Genomic DNA, 13,982 nt, shown 5'->3' on the forward strand with positions numbered 1-13,982 from the left:
GGTATTTAAACATGTTCTTCTTGTTGTTTCCAACTCACTGCAGGCTCAGTTTCAGAAGTTGATATACACGACAAAATTAATTGGTGAGAAAACATGTAAGTAGTGACTTACAAGTCTACAGCGTCACTACAAGGAATCTGTCGATCTCAGAAGCTGGTCCTGATTAAGGCTTAGAAACTTATGGGCAATTGGGGCTGAAACATGTTGACCTTACACGTGTGATGCTCGGGATAATTTGCACATCCCAAGAACATCACCATCTTACTTTTTAATCTTACCCCTTTATACCACACCCACGTTAAAGTTAATTTTTCAATACAGGAGGTAATTTTAAGCTTTTTTTACACACGGATACCACCAGCACTTTCCCTCAAAAGGAGGCGGTATTCAGATAGGAAAGCGAGTACAATGATGATGCCGCCCAATACCACCAGTGGCAAATATTGGTAGGGAGTTTCGGCTAGACAACTGATACCTGAAGACACCGTATAACCTGTAAGATCACTCTCTTTTGATTAGGATAAGTTACACTAGTGAGAGCCAAGTGACCATTACACACGCTTCTACCACCCCCCCCCCCCCACCCTCCCCAAGTTGATTGTTTGCTAGATTTGGAGGCATACTGCCTTGGTGACTAGTTTGGGCTGGCTTATTTGCTTTGTATACTGGCCTGTGTCCAGAGAGCCATTGTCAGTAGATATGGACACAAAACAAAAAAGGATGGAGGGATGGGTTTCACTCAGGAAAACCTGTTATACAAAAGAATGTGAAGATACAGCGTCCACCCCGCTGATAGAGCTGTTATATGGAGGGGGATAAGCGAGTGTATACAAGCAAGCTGGAATGTGCAAGATAGACTTTACCGGCCCAGCATAAAGGAGACCACCATCTTGTTAAGTGGGACAAGCGCGCGCACGCACACACACACACACACACAACCAGACACACACACACCCTCCAACCCAGGGACTCAGTATTCAATTCATAACTCATAATCCACAATATGCTTCCTTCATACATGTCCCCAATATGATGAAGGACAAGGTTACTAGGTATGGGGACTACATACCTTGCACAGGAAAGAGCGAATAATCAATCTCCGCCTAGGGGACCGGGTAAAAAGGTTTGCTCCTGGCGGTTATCATGTTGTCAAAATGTACAGGAAAGAGTAGCTGTACACTGAACTCCTAAGATTATCAATACCATTGGAAAAACACACACCAAACTTTCCAGAAACGTACAAGGGAAGGGTGTAAGTCACTGACCACAGAAATGGAGGTACATAAGCAGACACCTAGAACTGAGCTGGGGTGGTTGGCAATGCATGGATAGGATGAAGGTCCAGTCCATGAGGAGGGAATTCTCATGTTGGACACCATTTTTATTTTTAAAAGAGTTTTCTGATCCTACCTGCATTGCAGGATCTTTCTTTCAGTCTGAGATGAGGGAATTCCTCGCCAGTTGACAAAGAGAGAAAGTCAGAAGGACAAGGTAATATCACATTCACAAAAGTTATTGATCATGATGACTATTCTTCACTACACCTTCGCGGGGCCAAGCTGAATGAGATATTAGGCATTCTGTTTTGTGAAGTCTTTAATATCTATCCACTGAGAAATAACCAGACGATCAAAAGAAATAGAGACTTTTATTTTTTGTGCCTCATGTTACGTTACTGAAAGCAAATTATTAAAAAAAGAAATCAGTACCCAAGTCAGTGTTTTAATAAAGTCATTTTACATAAAGCTTCTCATTAAGTTCTTGGCGAAGTTCGCCCGTCCAATAAATATTTTGTCTTTGAAGAATTATCCATTCTCTTTGATTTAAAGTATTGTATACATTAACACATCTCTTAAAATACTCTCATAAAAATGAAGTATTGAACCATTTGCTTGAAGTTATCTTTCCTTTGTGTACGTTGTTTGAAAACCACATCTGTTATTAAGACTGTTGAACTTTAGAGGATTTTCATGTATTGCCAGCCGAGGGAAGAGCCCTAATGATTCCTTTTCATTAAGATATGTACATTTGTCAAATCTATTACATAGAGCTCGAAGCGGGGAATACTGTACCATCATCTTGACAAGCAGCGTCTAAGACTTGACGAAAAGGACTCCAGACAACCCAGTTCTACCGTTCCATGCTCATTCCTTTGTACATTTCAATGTAGCACAAACACTTCTTTCATATTTATGGATTTGTACACTGTGGTAGTGAGAACATGGCACATTTCTTTTGCATAAAAATAACATTTCTACAATCATTTAATTAAAAATGATGAAAGTACACTTTCATAAAGTAAAAACTAACTTTTTTGGCAGATATGAATTCACTGCAGACTATTTAATTAAACAATTTCTTTCCCTCAACATGAACAATATTGGATAAACATTAATGTGGCTGGCTATTTGTGTGTGTGCATTTAAAAGGTGTTAATTTAGACTACAAAAATATCATTTGGTTTCAAACATTACTGGTAAAGTTCCGTTTGGGTATAGTGAATACCATAATACAGCAGAACTGGATGTGAAGTATATATCAAAACTAGACACAGCACTGCTATTTGTGTTAAGGTCAGCATTTTCATTGGTGTTGGTCAGAAACATGTGACAAGCAGAGACATCTCCAACTTTGGTCTGTATTGTGCATTTGCATTTGGAAGGCTTTATCACAGTTTTGTGCAAATAGTAGTGACATTAGAAAGTTCCACTATTATTGGTGTGCAATGTCTGGTAAAAGGAAGAATGAATGTATGTAGATTTTTTGTGTCTGGGAAAACACCTACACTCCATCAATATTGTCATGTGGACATTGATAACTTAGGGTATGAGGCAAGTTCTTTAAATACATTCAAAAATACTGTCTTCTATTTTCAAAAGAGCCATGCTGGCCGCTGTCTCCAGTTGCATCATCCTCAGTTGTTCTGTGAATTGACCTACGATAGTTATTGCTTGATGGAGGCTTGTTTAGGCCATCAATTGCTAATGGTGCTCCTGGACCTTGAAGACCATCACTCCAGATACCTCCAGGAACTTTAGTGTATTTAGTAACTGGAATCCATGTTTTAGAATTAGTATTCTTTGCCACGTCTACGCTTCCCGCAGGACATGTAGTGAGTTCGTGTAATGTCTTCTGGTGCTCACATGTAAATGAGCCAGTGCAGGAGCGCTGCAGGGATGTTACTGCTAGTTCTCGATGAGCTACGTAGTTCTGTTTGCTGCATACTGTTGATGTGATAAGCTCTTCCACCGAGTTTTCCGAATTCATTAGGGCATTTCTGTGGAGAGAGAGGAAACATAAAAACTACTAACTACTGTGGATACTTTCTAAAAAAAATATTTTCTATCTTCAGTGTATCCCAACACATCTGGAATGGTAACAACTTAACAGGAAAAGAACCATTAGAATAACTAAAGGGCATACATTAAATACAAGCAGATATTTGTTTACAGAGGAGGGACCCTTAAACAGCAGTAGTTCAGATAAAGTGGATCATTTAGAATATTAATAGGCACCGAGTCAATACCAAATTTAAGGGATCAGTTTCTCAATGACATCAGTCTGCAGCACTTCATGACTGATAGATGAGAGCAAAAACAGACATCTAGCAATGTTGAAGAATTTATTGGATGTTAAAAATTAAAAACGTTCTAAAAGCTCTGGAACCACATCTGTAATAGACAATTAAAAAGAGGGTCCTTAGCTAAATGTTGGAGCAGTTGGCAAGTCCAGGTTAACATTATCTGAGCACATGATTACCAGATCAGCAAAAGGTCATTGAGGACAGTCTTTTCCAGTATCATCCTAGGGCTCAGAGAATGTGATGGCAAAGACAAAGCAAACTCTATATTAAGAGAGGTTTTGAAGTAAAATGAACAAGTTACTTACCTCCGGTAATGCTCTTTCTGGTAAAACAGACAACTGACTGGAACTAGAATATCAGCCCAGCAACGACTTCTGTGCGCTGATGGGATGTGCTTGGTGGCAATCTTGTACTGCCCCAGAAGTGAAGGTGCATGGCAGCATAAAGGCATGCCACCCATGCAAGGTGAGGTTAGTTCCTTAATTTTTCTCCATCTATATACTAAACCATAGATCAATGAAAACAAATGCAAGTTGAGCATGTACCGCAATGTTTGCATGTATGTTGTATTTCTATAGCATAGACCTAATCAAAAGGCATCGGACTACTGTATAGGGTCAAAAACAAGCATAAAATCAAAGAGTGATAGATGAGGTCGCTGGTTTGGGGACTGTTAATGCATTGTGATGTAGTAGTCTTTATAAAGGTGATTCTTCATCGCTTTCCTAAATTGAAGTCGTTTTGGGGGCAGTCTTAATATATATGGAAATGTTTTTCCAGATCTTGGGTACATAGACGGAAAAGGCCTGCTTCTTTGGTTTTTATTTTATTTGTTACACTTTTTTAGTCCACAGACAGATGTCCTGACTGTGGGTTAGCTAAGAAACAACAGAGATGGTGAACTTGTCTACAAGATATGTGGGGGTGCTGCTCGTGAAGGCTCTGTAAATGATGCAGCTGATTTTGAAGATGGTGTGGTCTGCAAGGGAGCCAATGTCCTTCCATCAGTATGGAGGTAATGTGATCATATTTCTTCAGGCTCGGGATGAGATGTGCTGTGGCATGTAGATGTGGATTCTGTGAAGCCTGAAACTGGGTGTTACTACCACCAAGATGCAAGTGCAAGAGGACTTGTACTGCAGTTCTGAATGTGCTTTCTGAAAGAAACTGTTTCACTTTCTTTAGATGAGTGAGCTGGTACAAGGCCTCCTTTCTTTTTTAGGCAATGCCGAGGTGGAATCCAAGCCACTTGGATTTCAGTGAAAGTGGGGGTTTGAAGCTGTCATTGTTCAGAACATTGATTGTCGTTCTTCAGAAAAAAATAGGAATTCTGGTTGGTTGGGTGAAGCTTTAGGTGGGTGCAGGGCTCCATTAAGTTGTGCAAATGTCCACTACATAGAATGAGAAGGGCAGAGGACAGTGACAAATCTGCAGTTAGATAACAGTTTCCCCCAGAGACAGCCTTACCAAAGGTAAGTAACTTGTTCTTCTGATGGATTCTTCTAACCGAAGATGCCTCACCTTTACATAGCAAAGCACAGCATACCTTAAAAAAGGTGGAGGATGGAATGAATGCACTCTAACCAAAAGGTTTTGCATGATTGAGAATGAAAAATGGCCCTTTCTGAAGACCTGGCTATCAAGGCAGTAGTGCTTTGTGAAGGTATGCATCAACACACACGTCACATCTTCGTAGATGTCCAGGACGGTATTCCGCTTGCCAGCACAGTTCTTATAACTTTGGCCCTGGTGGAATGGGCCTGCAGGCCTTCAGTAGGCTCTTGTCTAGTGAGTGCATAACAAACCTTTATGCAATGAACTATGCACCTTGACGGAGTCGTCTTCTCGATCACCCTGCCTCCTTTGGTCCCAATTAAACAAAACAAAGCTGGTAGGTCAAGAGGCAGTCCCTTGTAGGGTCAATAGAAAAAGATCAAGGCTCTTTTATGGTCAAGTTGATGAAGCCTCTCTCATCTTTTCAGGGTGTGGCTAAGTGAAGAAGGTGCAAAGAAGGCCGGTAGGATAATAGACTGTCATGAAAAGCAGTATCACTTTTGGCAGGAACGTGGCCGAAGTCCTCAGCACCAATTTGCCTGGAAAGCACTCAGAAATGATGAGGATGAAAACAACAGTTTAGTCAGGAGTCATTAGGAACAACGGTGCACTGGCTTAAATGGGGTTAACATGAGGAACGTGACAACCAAATTGAGATGTCAACAGTGGCAGCAGGTGAACCCTGAAAGTGGTGGTATGTAATATGTGTCACTGGTTCATCTCACTCATTGTTTTCGAAATTAGCCTTGGATGCCCTCACGCATAAAAGTACCCATACACTCACTCTCACTGTTTGTCATTCACAAACAAACTTACACAAACACACACTTACACTTTCAGAATCACTGACCCTCTCTCACAGGTGTACAGGAGCTCTCACTTGAACTCCTGGGGTACAGGTGGTCTGCCTTAATAGTTCAGCAGGTGCAGTTGCAGCAGGTGCAGTTGCACCATGGCTTCGGTGCCCTGGTGCCATTGCACCTGTTACAACATTGATAGAGGCATCCCTGACACACTCCCACTCCCATTTCCTCTCACAATCTCACCCTCAATTACTCATTCTAACTCACTTACAATGCTTTACTCCCTCCCTCGTTGTCCCTTATTTATACTAACTTTCACTAACTGATTCTCATTCTTTCAATCCATTGACACTTTGAAACACATTAAAATAACACACACTCTCACTCAATCTCATTCTCTCTCAATCACTCACAAACACACTTTCACTCACACATATACAGAGAAACAACACTGATTTCTTTACTTAACTTTTTTTTTCTTTGCCTGCAACTTAATGGTTCCATGGCAAAAGCAGAGCAGGAATCTTTTGCTCTACATAGGAACCAGCAAGCCATAATTCCTAACGAGGAGCCAGACAGAGCAGCAGGGCCAGGTTTTAGAGGAAGACCAACTTCAAAACTTCTCCCAACTTCTTCATGGGAGCAGAAGCACAGTCCTATCAGATGCTGGGAGAGTGCTTAGGGTCCTAGCTCTGCAGCTCTGTGTGGCTCCTCATTGACCTCAGGGATGCACTGATGTGCGCAATGAAAGTCCCATTTTAGCAGCTGGACCATGCTACATGAGGCATGAGCAGTTATGCCTGCTAAATAAAAAGGATTGTGTCTGGGTTAGAAGAATGTAGTTGAACTACACCCCTCACATGCGCAATCCAGACATTTATCTGGAGAATGCGGTGGATTTAAACAACACTGTAGCTGGATTGTCCCACAGCTCCCTCCACCGGTCATATTGGTTAATTTGTAAAATAAAAAGTGCCAGGGCTCTCCTCAGGAGGCAGCGCTAACAGGAGAAATGTGCTGGTGCAAACTGCCTCCTGACTAGAGCCCTGGCAATTATTAATCTGGAGAGGGCTTGGCCTAATGGTTAGAGCTGCCGACTTCAGAGCTGGGGAACTAGGTTCGAGTTTCGGCGTGTCTGAACATCCTGTGATTCTGGAGAAAATCATGTGCGTTCCAAATGAGTGTGTCCTTAATTGGTGCTATAAGCACCAGTGCAGAGGATTAGGTGCAGGTGCTGAGCACCGGAAAGCACCAGCTCAAATTAAGCACTGCTGCTCAACCCCTTCCTCCTCATGTCCTCAGGAGCCTGGTGATGTGGCGGAGAGGGCGAATTTGCACACTGCAGAGTTCATATAAACATGACAGTTGTGTTTGCAAAAACACTGCTAAATTACATTATTACAATTATAATAATTTAGAGTAGCAGTGGCTCCTTGGGCTCCCAGTTGGCTTAGCTGTGCTGTGGAGCACCTGAAAAGGAGCTGCCATTGAATCCCATTGTGGCAAGACAAGAGGTTTCATAAGAAGCATGTGTCAGAACTTTCAGCAAGCACATTAACACTTTCACAAGTGACTTTCCTGGCCGATCTGGCAAACAAAAAAAGAAACTGAGAACATGTAAGGCTTCATTGTGCCCAATGCAACACTTTGCTGGCCAAAAAAAAACCAACAGTACATCAGAAACTTTGACCTGCAGGTGAGCAAGAGGACAGGGCACACACCAGAAGAAAAACTTCTCTCAGTGCCTAGCGTAAATGGATTTCATTGAAGGATGTCTGGCTGCAAGGAAGACATCCACTACCTCAGGTGGCAAATTAAATTCCGGTGTAGGACCCTCCATTGCTGCGGAGACTGGAGGTCCTCCTGAAGAGGTAACTTGAACGCCATTACTTGTGTGAAAAACAGAGTGGCCCTGGTAAGGTAAAAAGGCATATTTATGTGTTCCGACCCCACTGTGAACTGCTGGTATTGTCAATGGGACTGTACAACAGGTATATGAAAATATGATCCTGTACATACAAGGCCATCGTCCCATCATGGAGTGAATGGGTTAGACTGGCTCCATGCGCTCTGTCTTAAAAAAGCTGGGTCAGTCACTGCATCAATGACACAGAACACAAAACAGATATCGGTATTAGTGTGCATATTTCTGATTTGGGACCTTTTTAGATGGCAAGTAAAGCCACTCCACAGTACGGGGTGGTGGGAGGACAGAGAGGACTATGCCGTTAAATAGGCTATTCTTCAGAAGCAACGCCCCAGAAAGTAAGTAACTACTGATGGTTACTTCTAACTGCAGAGTCCCCACCTTTAGAATAGATGCCAAAGCAGTAACCCCTAAGGTGCAGCGTCTGTGGAGTTGACCTTGGCCAAAATATTTTGCAGGACCGAGCAGGCGAAATGTCTTTCACCCCAGACCTGGCTGTCAAGGCAGTAGTTCTTTGTGAACATGGGCACCGATACCCACATACAGGCTGGCAGATGTCAAGGACAGGCGCTCTGCATGCCACAGTAGTAGCAACCCAGTTTCCATAAGTTAGTGAAGACGTGGCTCTTCAGTCAACTATAGTTCCGACGGGTCCCACCATGCTGACCTGCATTTCTTCTTTCTCTGCTCAGCGCCGGGACACTCCCGTCAGGGGTAGCCGTGTGCTTTATAAGTTGCATAATAATAATAATAATAATAGTATCCTTAGCACTGGTGGAACGGGCTTCCAGACCATCAGACCTTCCAGAGGCTGCTTTTTGGCCAAAGCATAGCACAGCTTAATTGGGAGGACAATCCACCTCGACCGAATCCTCTTTTGCATTGCCTTCTCTTTCGTTACCCTGAAGAACACCCAAAAAAGCTGATTGTCTGCCCAATGGTCTTTAGTATGATCAATGTAAAAGGTTAAAGCTCTTTTATAGTCCAACCAATGGAGCCGCTCTTCATTTTTCAAAGAGTAAGGAGGGTCATCGAACGCTGAGAGAGTGATGGATTGATCAATGTGGAATGGAGTTGTGCCTTTTGGCTAGAAGGCTGTGCGAGTCCTCAGCCCCAGTGTTCCTTGGAAAAAGGTGGAGTAGGGTCGTTGTATCAATAGGGCCTCGAGTTCAGTCACATGATGAGCTGAAGTGATCACAATGAGAAAGACAGTTGTTAAGGTCAGAAGGTGCAACACGCAGTTCTGCATCAGCTCGAAGTGAGTGTAGCCATGAAGATGACATGGTCCAGTCGTTCCTGATTTTCTTCCGAAGTTGGAGCAGTAGAGGCAACAAAGGGAAGGCATACAGGAGTCCTGTGTTCCACTCAAGCTGGAATGATTCTCCTAGCAAAAGGTCTTGCTGGAACTACAGCATTCTCCACACTGTTGAAAGATGCCCTGTTCCACCCAGAGATGCTGCTGACATTCTTGATCCACATGACGCTGCTGGTGAACTTTTCACCCTGGCGTTCAAAGATCCTGCCAAGTGGTCCACGAACAAGGACATACCCAGAAGCTCTACCCAACTACCAAGGCATAGTGCCTCTTTGCACAGCACTTAGGACTCCAGCATATTGATATTGAGCTGGGCATCCACTGGAGACCATAGTTTTCTGATCTCTAGCTCCCCCAGATGACCCTCCCAACCCAAGAGTGACAAATCAGTTTCCCCACTCAGTCCTAGGTGGAGAAAGGAGAGAGGTTTGCAGCTGGTCCAATTGCAGTTGAGCAGTTACCACTGCAAAATGTGTGCAGTTACCTCTGAAAACTGGATGGTATCTGACAGGTTGCTTTAGTGCTGGGCCTCAGAATCCACTGTAGATACTCCATAATCAACAAGCAGGATACAGGAGGCTAAGGAGTCAAGAAGAATCAGAGCCGCTCTGATGAGATCAAGGACCGAGGCTGAAACATGTGGATCATAGGCAGAATGTCCTGAACTTGTTGAAATGTAGGTAAGGTCTTGAACTGAATCTTGTCCAAGACATACCCCTTTAAAGGAAGACTCTGCCAAGGAGTGCTGTGTGACTTCCTTGATGGTGGATTCTATTAATGTCAGGATCTTTGCCATTGTCTACAGGTGATCTACAACTGACAGTGGAATGCTCACCTTGAACAGCCAGTCATCAAGGTAGTGGAAAACTGGTATCACTGAACTCTGACTCTGAAGATGAGTAATGATTGCATCCATCTTTTTCATGAACAGCACAATGAGAATTGGTGACGATGAAGGGAGCACAACAAACTGAAAATGCTTCTGGCCTACCCTAAAACACAGGTAAAATCAGTGGGCCTGCAGGACGGGTATATAAAAATATGTGACCTGCAGTTTCAAGACCACCATATAGTCACACCAATGCAGGGCAGACAGAACCCGGGCCAGTGTGAGCTTACTGGATTTGTCCCTCCTTAGGAACGCATTCAGAGGGCACATATCTAAGATGGACCGAAGTCTTCCATCCATCCTTCTTCAGTGCAAAGAAACAGTGCGAGTAACAACGGGCCCCTATTTCCGAGCTTAGAACCATCTTCATGGATCTTTTGGAGAGTAAAGCTCATTCCTCCTGCATTAGAATGGACAGGTCCTCCTCCGATAGCCAGTCCGGTGTGGGAGGGAGGTGTGGTGGAGAAAACAGAAACAGTATGGCATAACCATGCTAAACCACATAGAGGACCCATTTCTCAAATGTGATAGACCATCACTCTGGGAGAAAGTCCTGGATTCTGCCTCCCACAAGGCAGCGGTGTGCTGCTAAAGGCAAGCTAATGCAGCTTGGAGGCTGCTGCCGCAAGGGAAGGTTGCTGGGAGGACTTGTGCTCCATATGACCTGTGCGCTACTTGCCAGATCCATGTCCTAAGCTATAAAAGGGGCTGGTGAGATTAGCACTGCCAATACACCACCTCCCTAGAGTAGCTTCAGAATTACTTGAACTGGTGTGGAAGGTAGGGGGTGAAAAGATCCACAGACCATGTTGTTGCCCTACTCTCATTAAAGTGCTCTAGGGCCGATTCAAATTTGTTCCTTCTACCACACCATATGGGAATACCGGCAATACAAACATATTGGCAATTAATTCTGGGTATCATCTCAAGCACAGCTGGGGTCCAGATTGACAATAGGACGAAACACATTCTACTCAATATAACAGACAAGGAACCAACCACAACCTATCAAAAGAAATAGATAGCACTCGGCCTAGAGGTGGCGATAAGAAATGATGTGTGGAAATGGACAAGGGAGGACACTGGTGCATTGGTGCTGGAGGAAGTGAACAGAGACATAGACTAGAGTATGCTAGTGGAAAAAACTACCTATGAGAGAAGGGACTGCCCCTGAAAATGTGAAAAAAACTCAGGCGTCATGGGGGATAAACAGCGGGTTATTTTCGGGCTCCTACAGAGGGGATGAGGATTTGACGAATCTTCCACCTATTCATTTATCGCTGACCAACTGTGTAATACTGTTCAACTTTCATGTTTCTGGAAAAAACAAAACGTTTTAAAAAAAAGAGAGTGGTGGGATGGGGTCGAGTCCCACTTGGCTTTGCTATGCTTCTGCTTGGACTTTGACTTACCTGAGGTTCTTTACTACGAAGATGACTTCTTGTGGGAGCAGCCACAAGAGCGGGGCACAGAGAGGGTCTGCGTCCTAGAAGCATGACTTATGCGTGGCCTGTGACTTCTCCCTGTGTTTGGTGACATGCAGCTCAGCTTCACGGTTGTGGACCACCGTCGGGTGCATAAGGGGGCACTCATCACACCAGGTGGAGTTGTGACCCAAACCCCTTGTGTTGGCCCTTGATGAACATCTGTTCTCTGCAGTCACCGCATGGTTTGAAGCCTGTAGGTTTTAAGAGTGGACATCGTTCGATTGCACACAGGATTTTGATTTGGGGGTCGTTGAAGAATGACAAAAGTGAGAGTGGAGCTCCGATTTGCATTTGAAGGTGCAGAAAAGAAGGAAAAGAAGGAGCTGACGTCAGTATGCAGGTATGGTGTTGATAGCTCTCCTGCACCACTTCAAAGGAGGAACAAGGCCTAAAGAGAGCTGCACAATTCCACCTAGCGGCACATAGAAGCACTGCTATGAGAAGTTGAAGGATCCAGGCGGGAGCCTGGAGGATAATGCATCCATTTCGAACGTTAATGGCAGTACTCCTAGTCCTACTCCCTTGTAATTGTAATTGTAATTTTGATTTGTAGAGCGCGTTATCACCCAAAGGTCTCTAAGCGCTGTCAGAGGGCGAACCTGAACTAGGTGTAGATGGGGGGATGGGTGCTTAAATAGTGCACCACGCTTCCAGGAAGAGCACGGTCTTAAGCTTCTTCCTAAAGGGAAGGAGATTCACTTCCTTGCGTAGGTTTACCAGGAGGCTATTCCAGACATGAGGGATTGATGTTGAGAAGGCTCGCCCTCCCATGGAGGACAGATTGAAACGGGGACAGACCAGTAGAGTGGCCTCTACTGACCGAAGTGCCCTGCTGGGAACATAGGTGGCTATGTGGTCCTTGATGTAACTTTGAGCTTGGCCGTGCAGGGTTTTATGTGTAATGCAGAGCCCCTTGAACTTAATTCTCTGCCTGATTGGGAACCAATGAAGTTCGCGTAGTAGGGGTGTGGCATGTGCTCGTCTTGGTTTTTTAAAAATTATTCTGGCTGCGTCGTTCATTGCCTTCCTTCAGTACAATTGAGGCCCCCCCTCCCACCCAGACCCACCCCCAGCATAAAAACTCTGCCCGCCCCCACCTACACCTGTACTTAAACAAGCCAAGCTAGCACTCAGTTGATCTGCACCAGGAGGGAGGGTCTTCGAAGGAAGGCGAGTGGGACTAGGAGTAATGCCATTATTGTTAGAAATGGATGCATTACCTCCTATCCCTCCCTCGCCTTCTTTCAGTACATACGAGGACATAGCAAGCAGAAGAAAACATAGATGAACAACTGAGTGACAAAGAACACAAAACAGTGCCCCAAACATAGCAGACCAACCACCCAGCCTCGCAAAGAGGACAAGACTCCGTGGCCCGAACTCCCACAGGAGGAACCACCCCCACAAGAGGAAAAGCCACCAAGACCACGGACCGAAACCAACAACCCCACGTAGCGGAGGAAGGCAAACAACACCTGAGTTGGACCAAAGCAAACAAAGAGACCTCCACCCGGAAGGACTTCACAACCAGCAGGCACCACAGCAAAAGACGCTGGAAAGGCAAACTGAGGAAACAATACTCCACAGCCAAGGAAGGAGCAGGACAGAATACAGGCAGAACCACCCTGTGACAGAGCCAAAACGCCATGCAACAGGAGGGACAAAGGACGGAACTAGACCTAAAACCAACAGATCTGAAAAGACCTGTCAGAAGGGAAATGCACAAGACAGGGCCCACAACACCTCCAAGCGTCCTGCAGGGGTGACGTCAACCAAAAAACAAGTCCCAAAAGCCAAGAGTCCCAACCCAAGATCCCCAAGGGGCCCAAAAGAAGGACCCGACAGGACATCCAACACCAGCAGCAAAGACCCCGAAGGGAAGGACCCGACAGGGTGGGGAAACAAACACACCAGACCCGGAAAACAAAAACAGGCAACAGACCCCAGACAACCCGCAAGGAAGCCAGGAGCACCAAGAAGCTGGAAAACCGCCCACTGCATTTGCAGAGGAGCCACCGACAACCCCAGAAGAGCCCCAGCTGGAAGGAACCACCACACCAAAAGGAGGCCAGCACCATGAGAACAACACCCAGAGCAGAACACCAATCCGAAAAGGCCAGCAAACACCAAGCACAGGACAGCCGAGAGGAGGACCGATGGGAACCCCGCAAGCCACCGTCAACCGGACAGGAACCCCAACACAGCCAACCGCCAGGCAGCTGGCGTAACCCCAGCACAGAACCCAGGGGAAGGGCTAGAAACTCCAAAGGGCACAGAACCACTGGAAGGAACCTCAACTGAGCGCAATACAACCCGGACAGGAGAGGAAAACAAGGAGCCCGATGGCAACGGGGAGCAACCAACAACCCCCGAGCACAGACCTACCGGACCCGCATCAGAAAGGCCCGGAGCAGCGGAAAGGCA

The 13,982-nt window shown here is 45.1% G+C and overlaps 1 protein-coding gene across 1 annotated transcript in view; it reads right to left on the minus strand.

The window, feature by feature from the left end:
* Window positions 1-1,639: 1,639 nt before the first annotated feature.
* Window positions 1,640-13,982, minus strand: part of AGBL3 (AGBL carboxypeptidase 3) — a 687,703-nt gene continuing 675,360 nt past the window's right edge. The window contains exon 22 of the mRNA XM_086953007.1: window positions 1,640-3,277. Coding sequence (XP_086809133.1) covers window positions 2,851-3,277 — 427 coding nt within the window. The 3' untranslated portion in view covers window positions 1,640-2,850. The remainder of the gene's footprint in view (window positions 3,278-13,982) is intronic.

The sequence above is a fragment of the Lissotriton vulgaris genome, chromosome 1_2 (genome assembly GCF_964263255.1).
Source record: "Lissotriton vulgaris chromosome 1_2, aLisVul1.2, whole genome shotgun sequence".
In the NCBI taxonomy this organism is placed as follows: Eukaryota; Metazoa; Chordata; class Amphibia; order Caudata; family Salamandridae; genus Lissotriton; species Lissotriton vulgaris.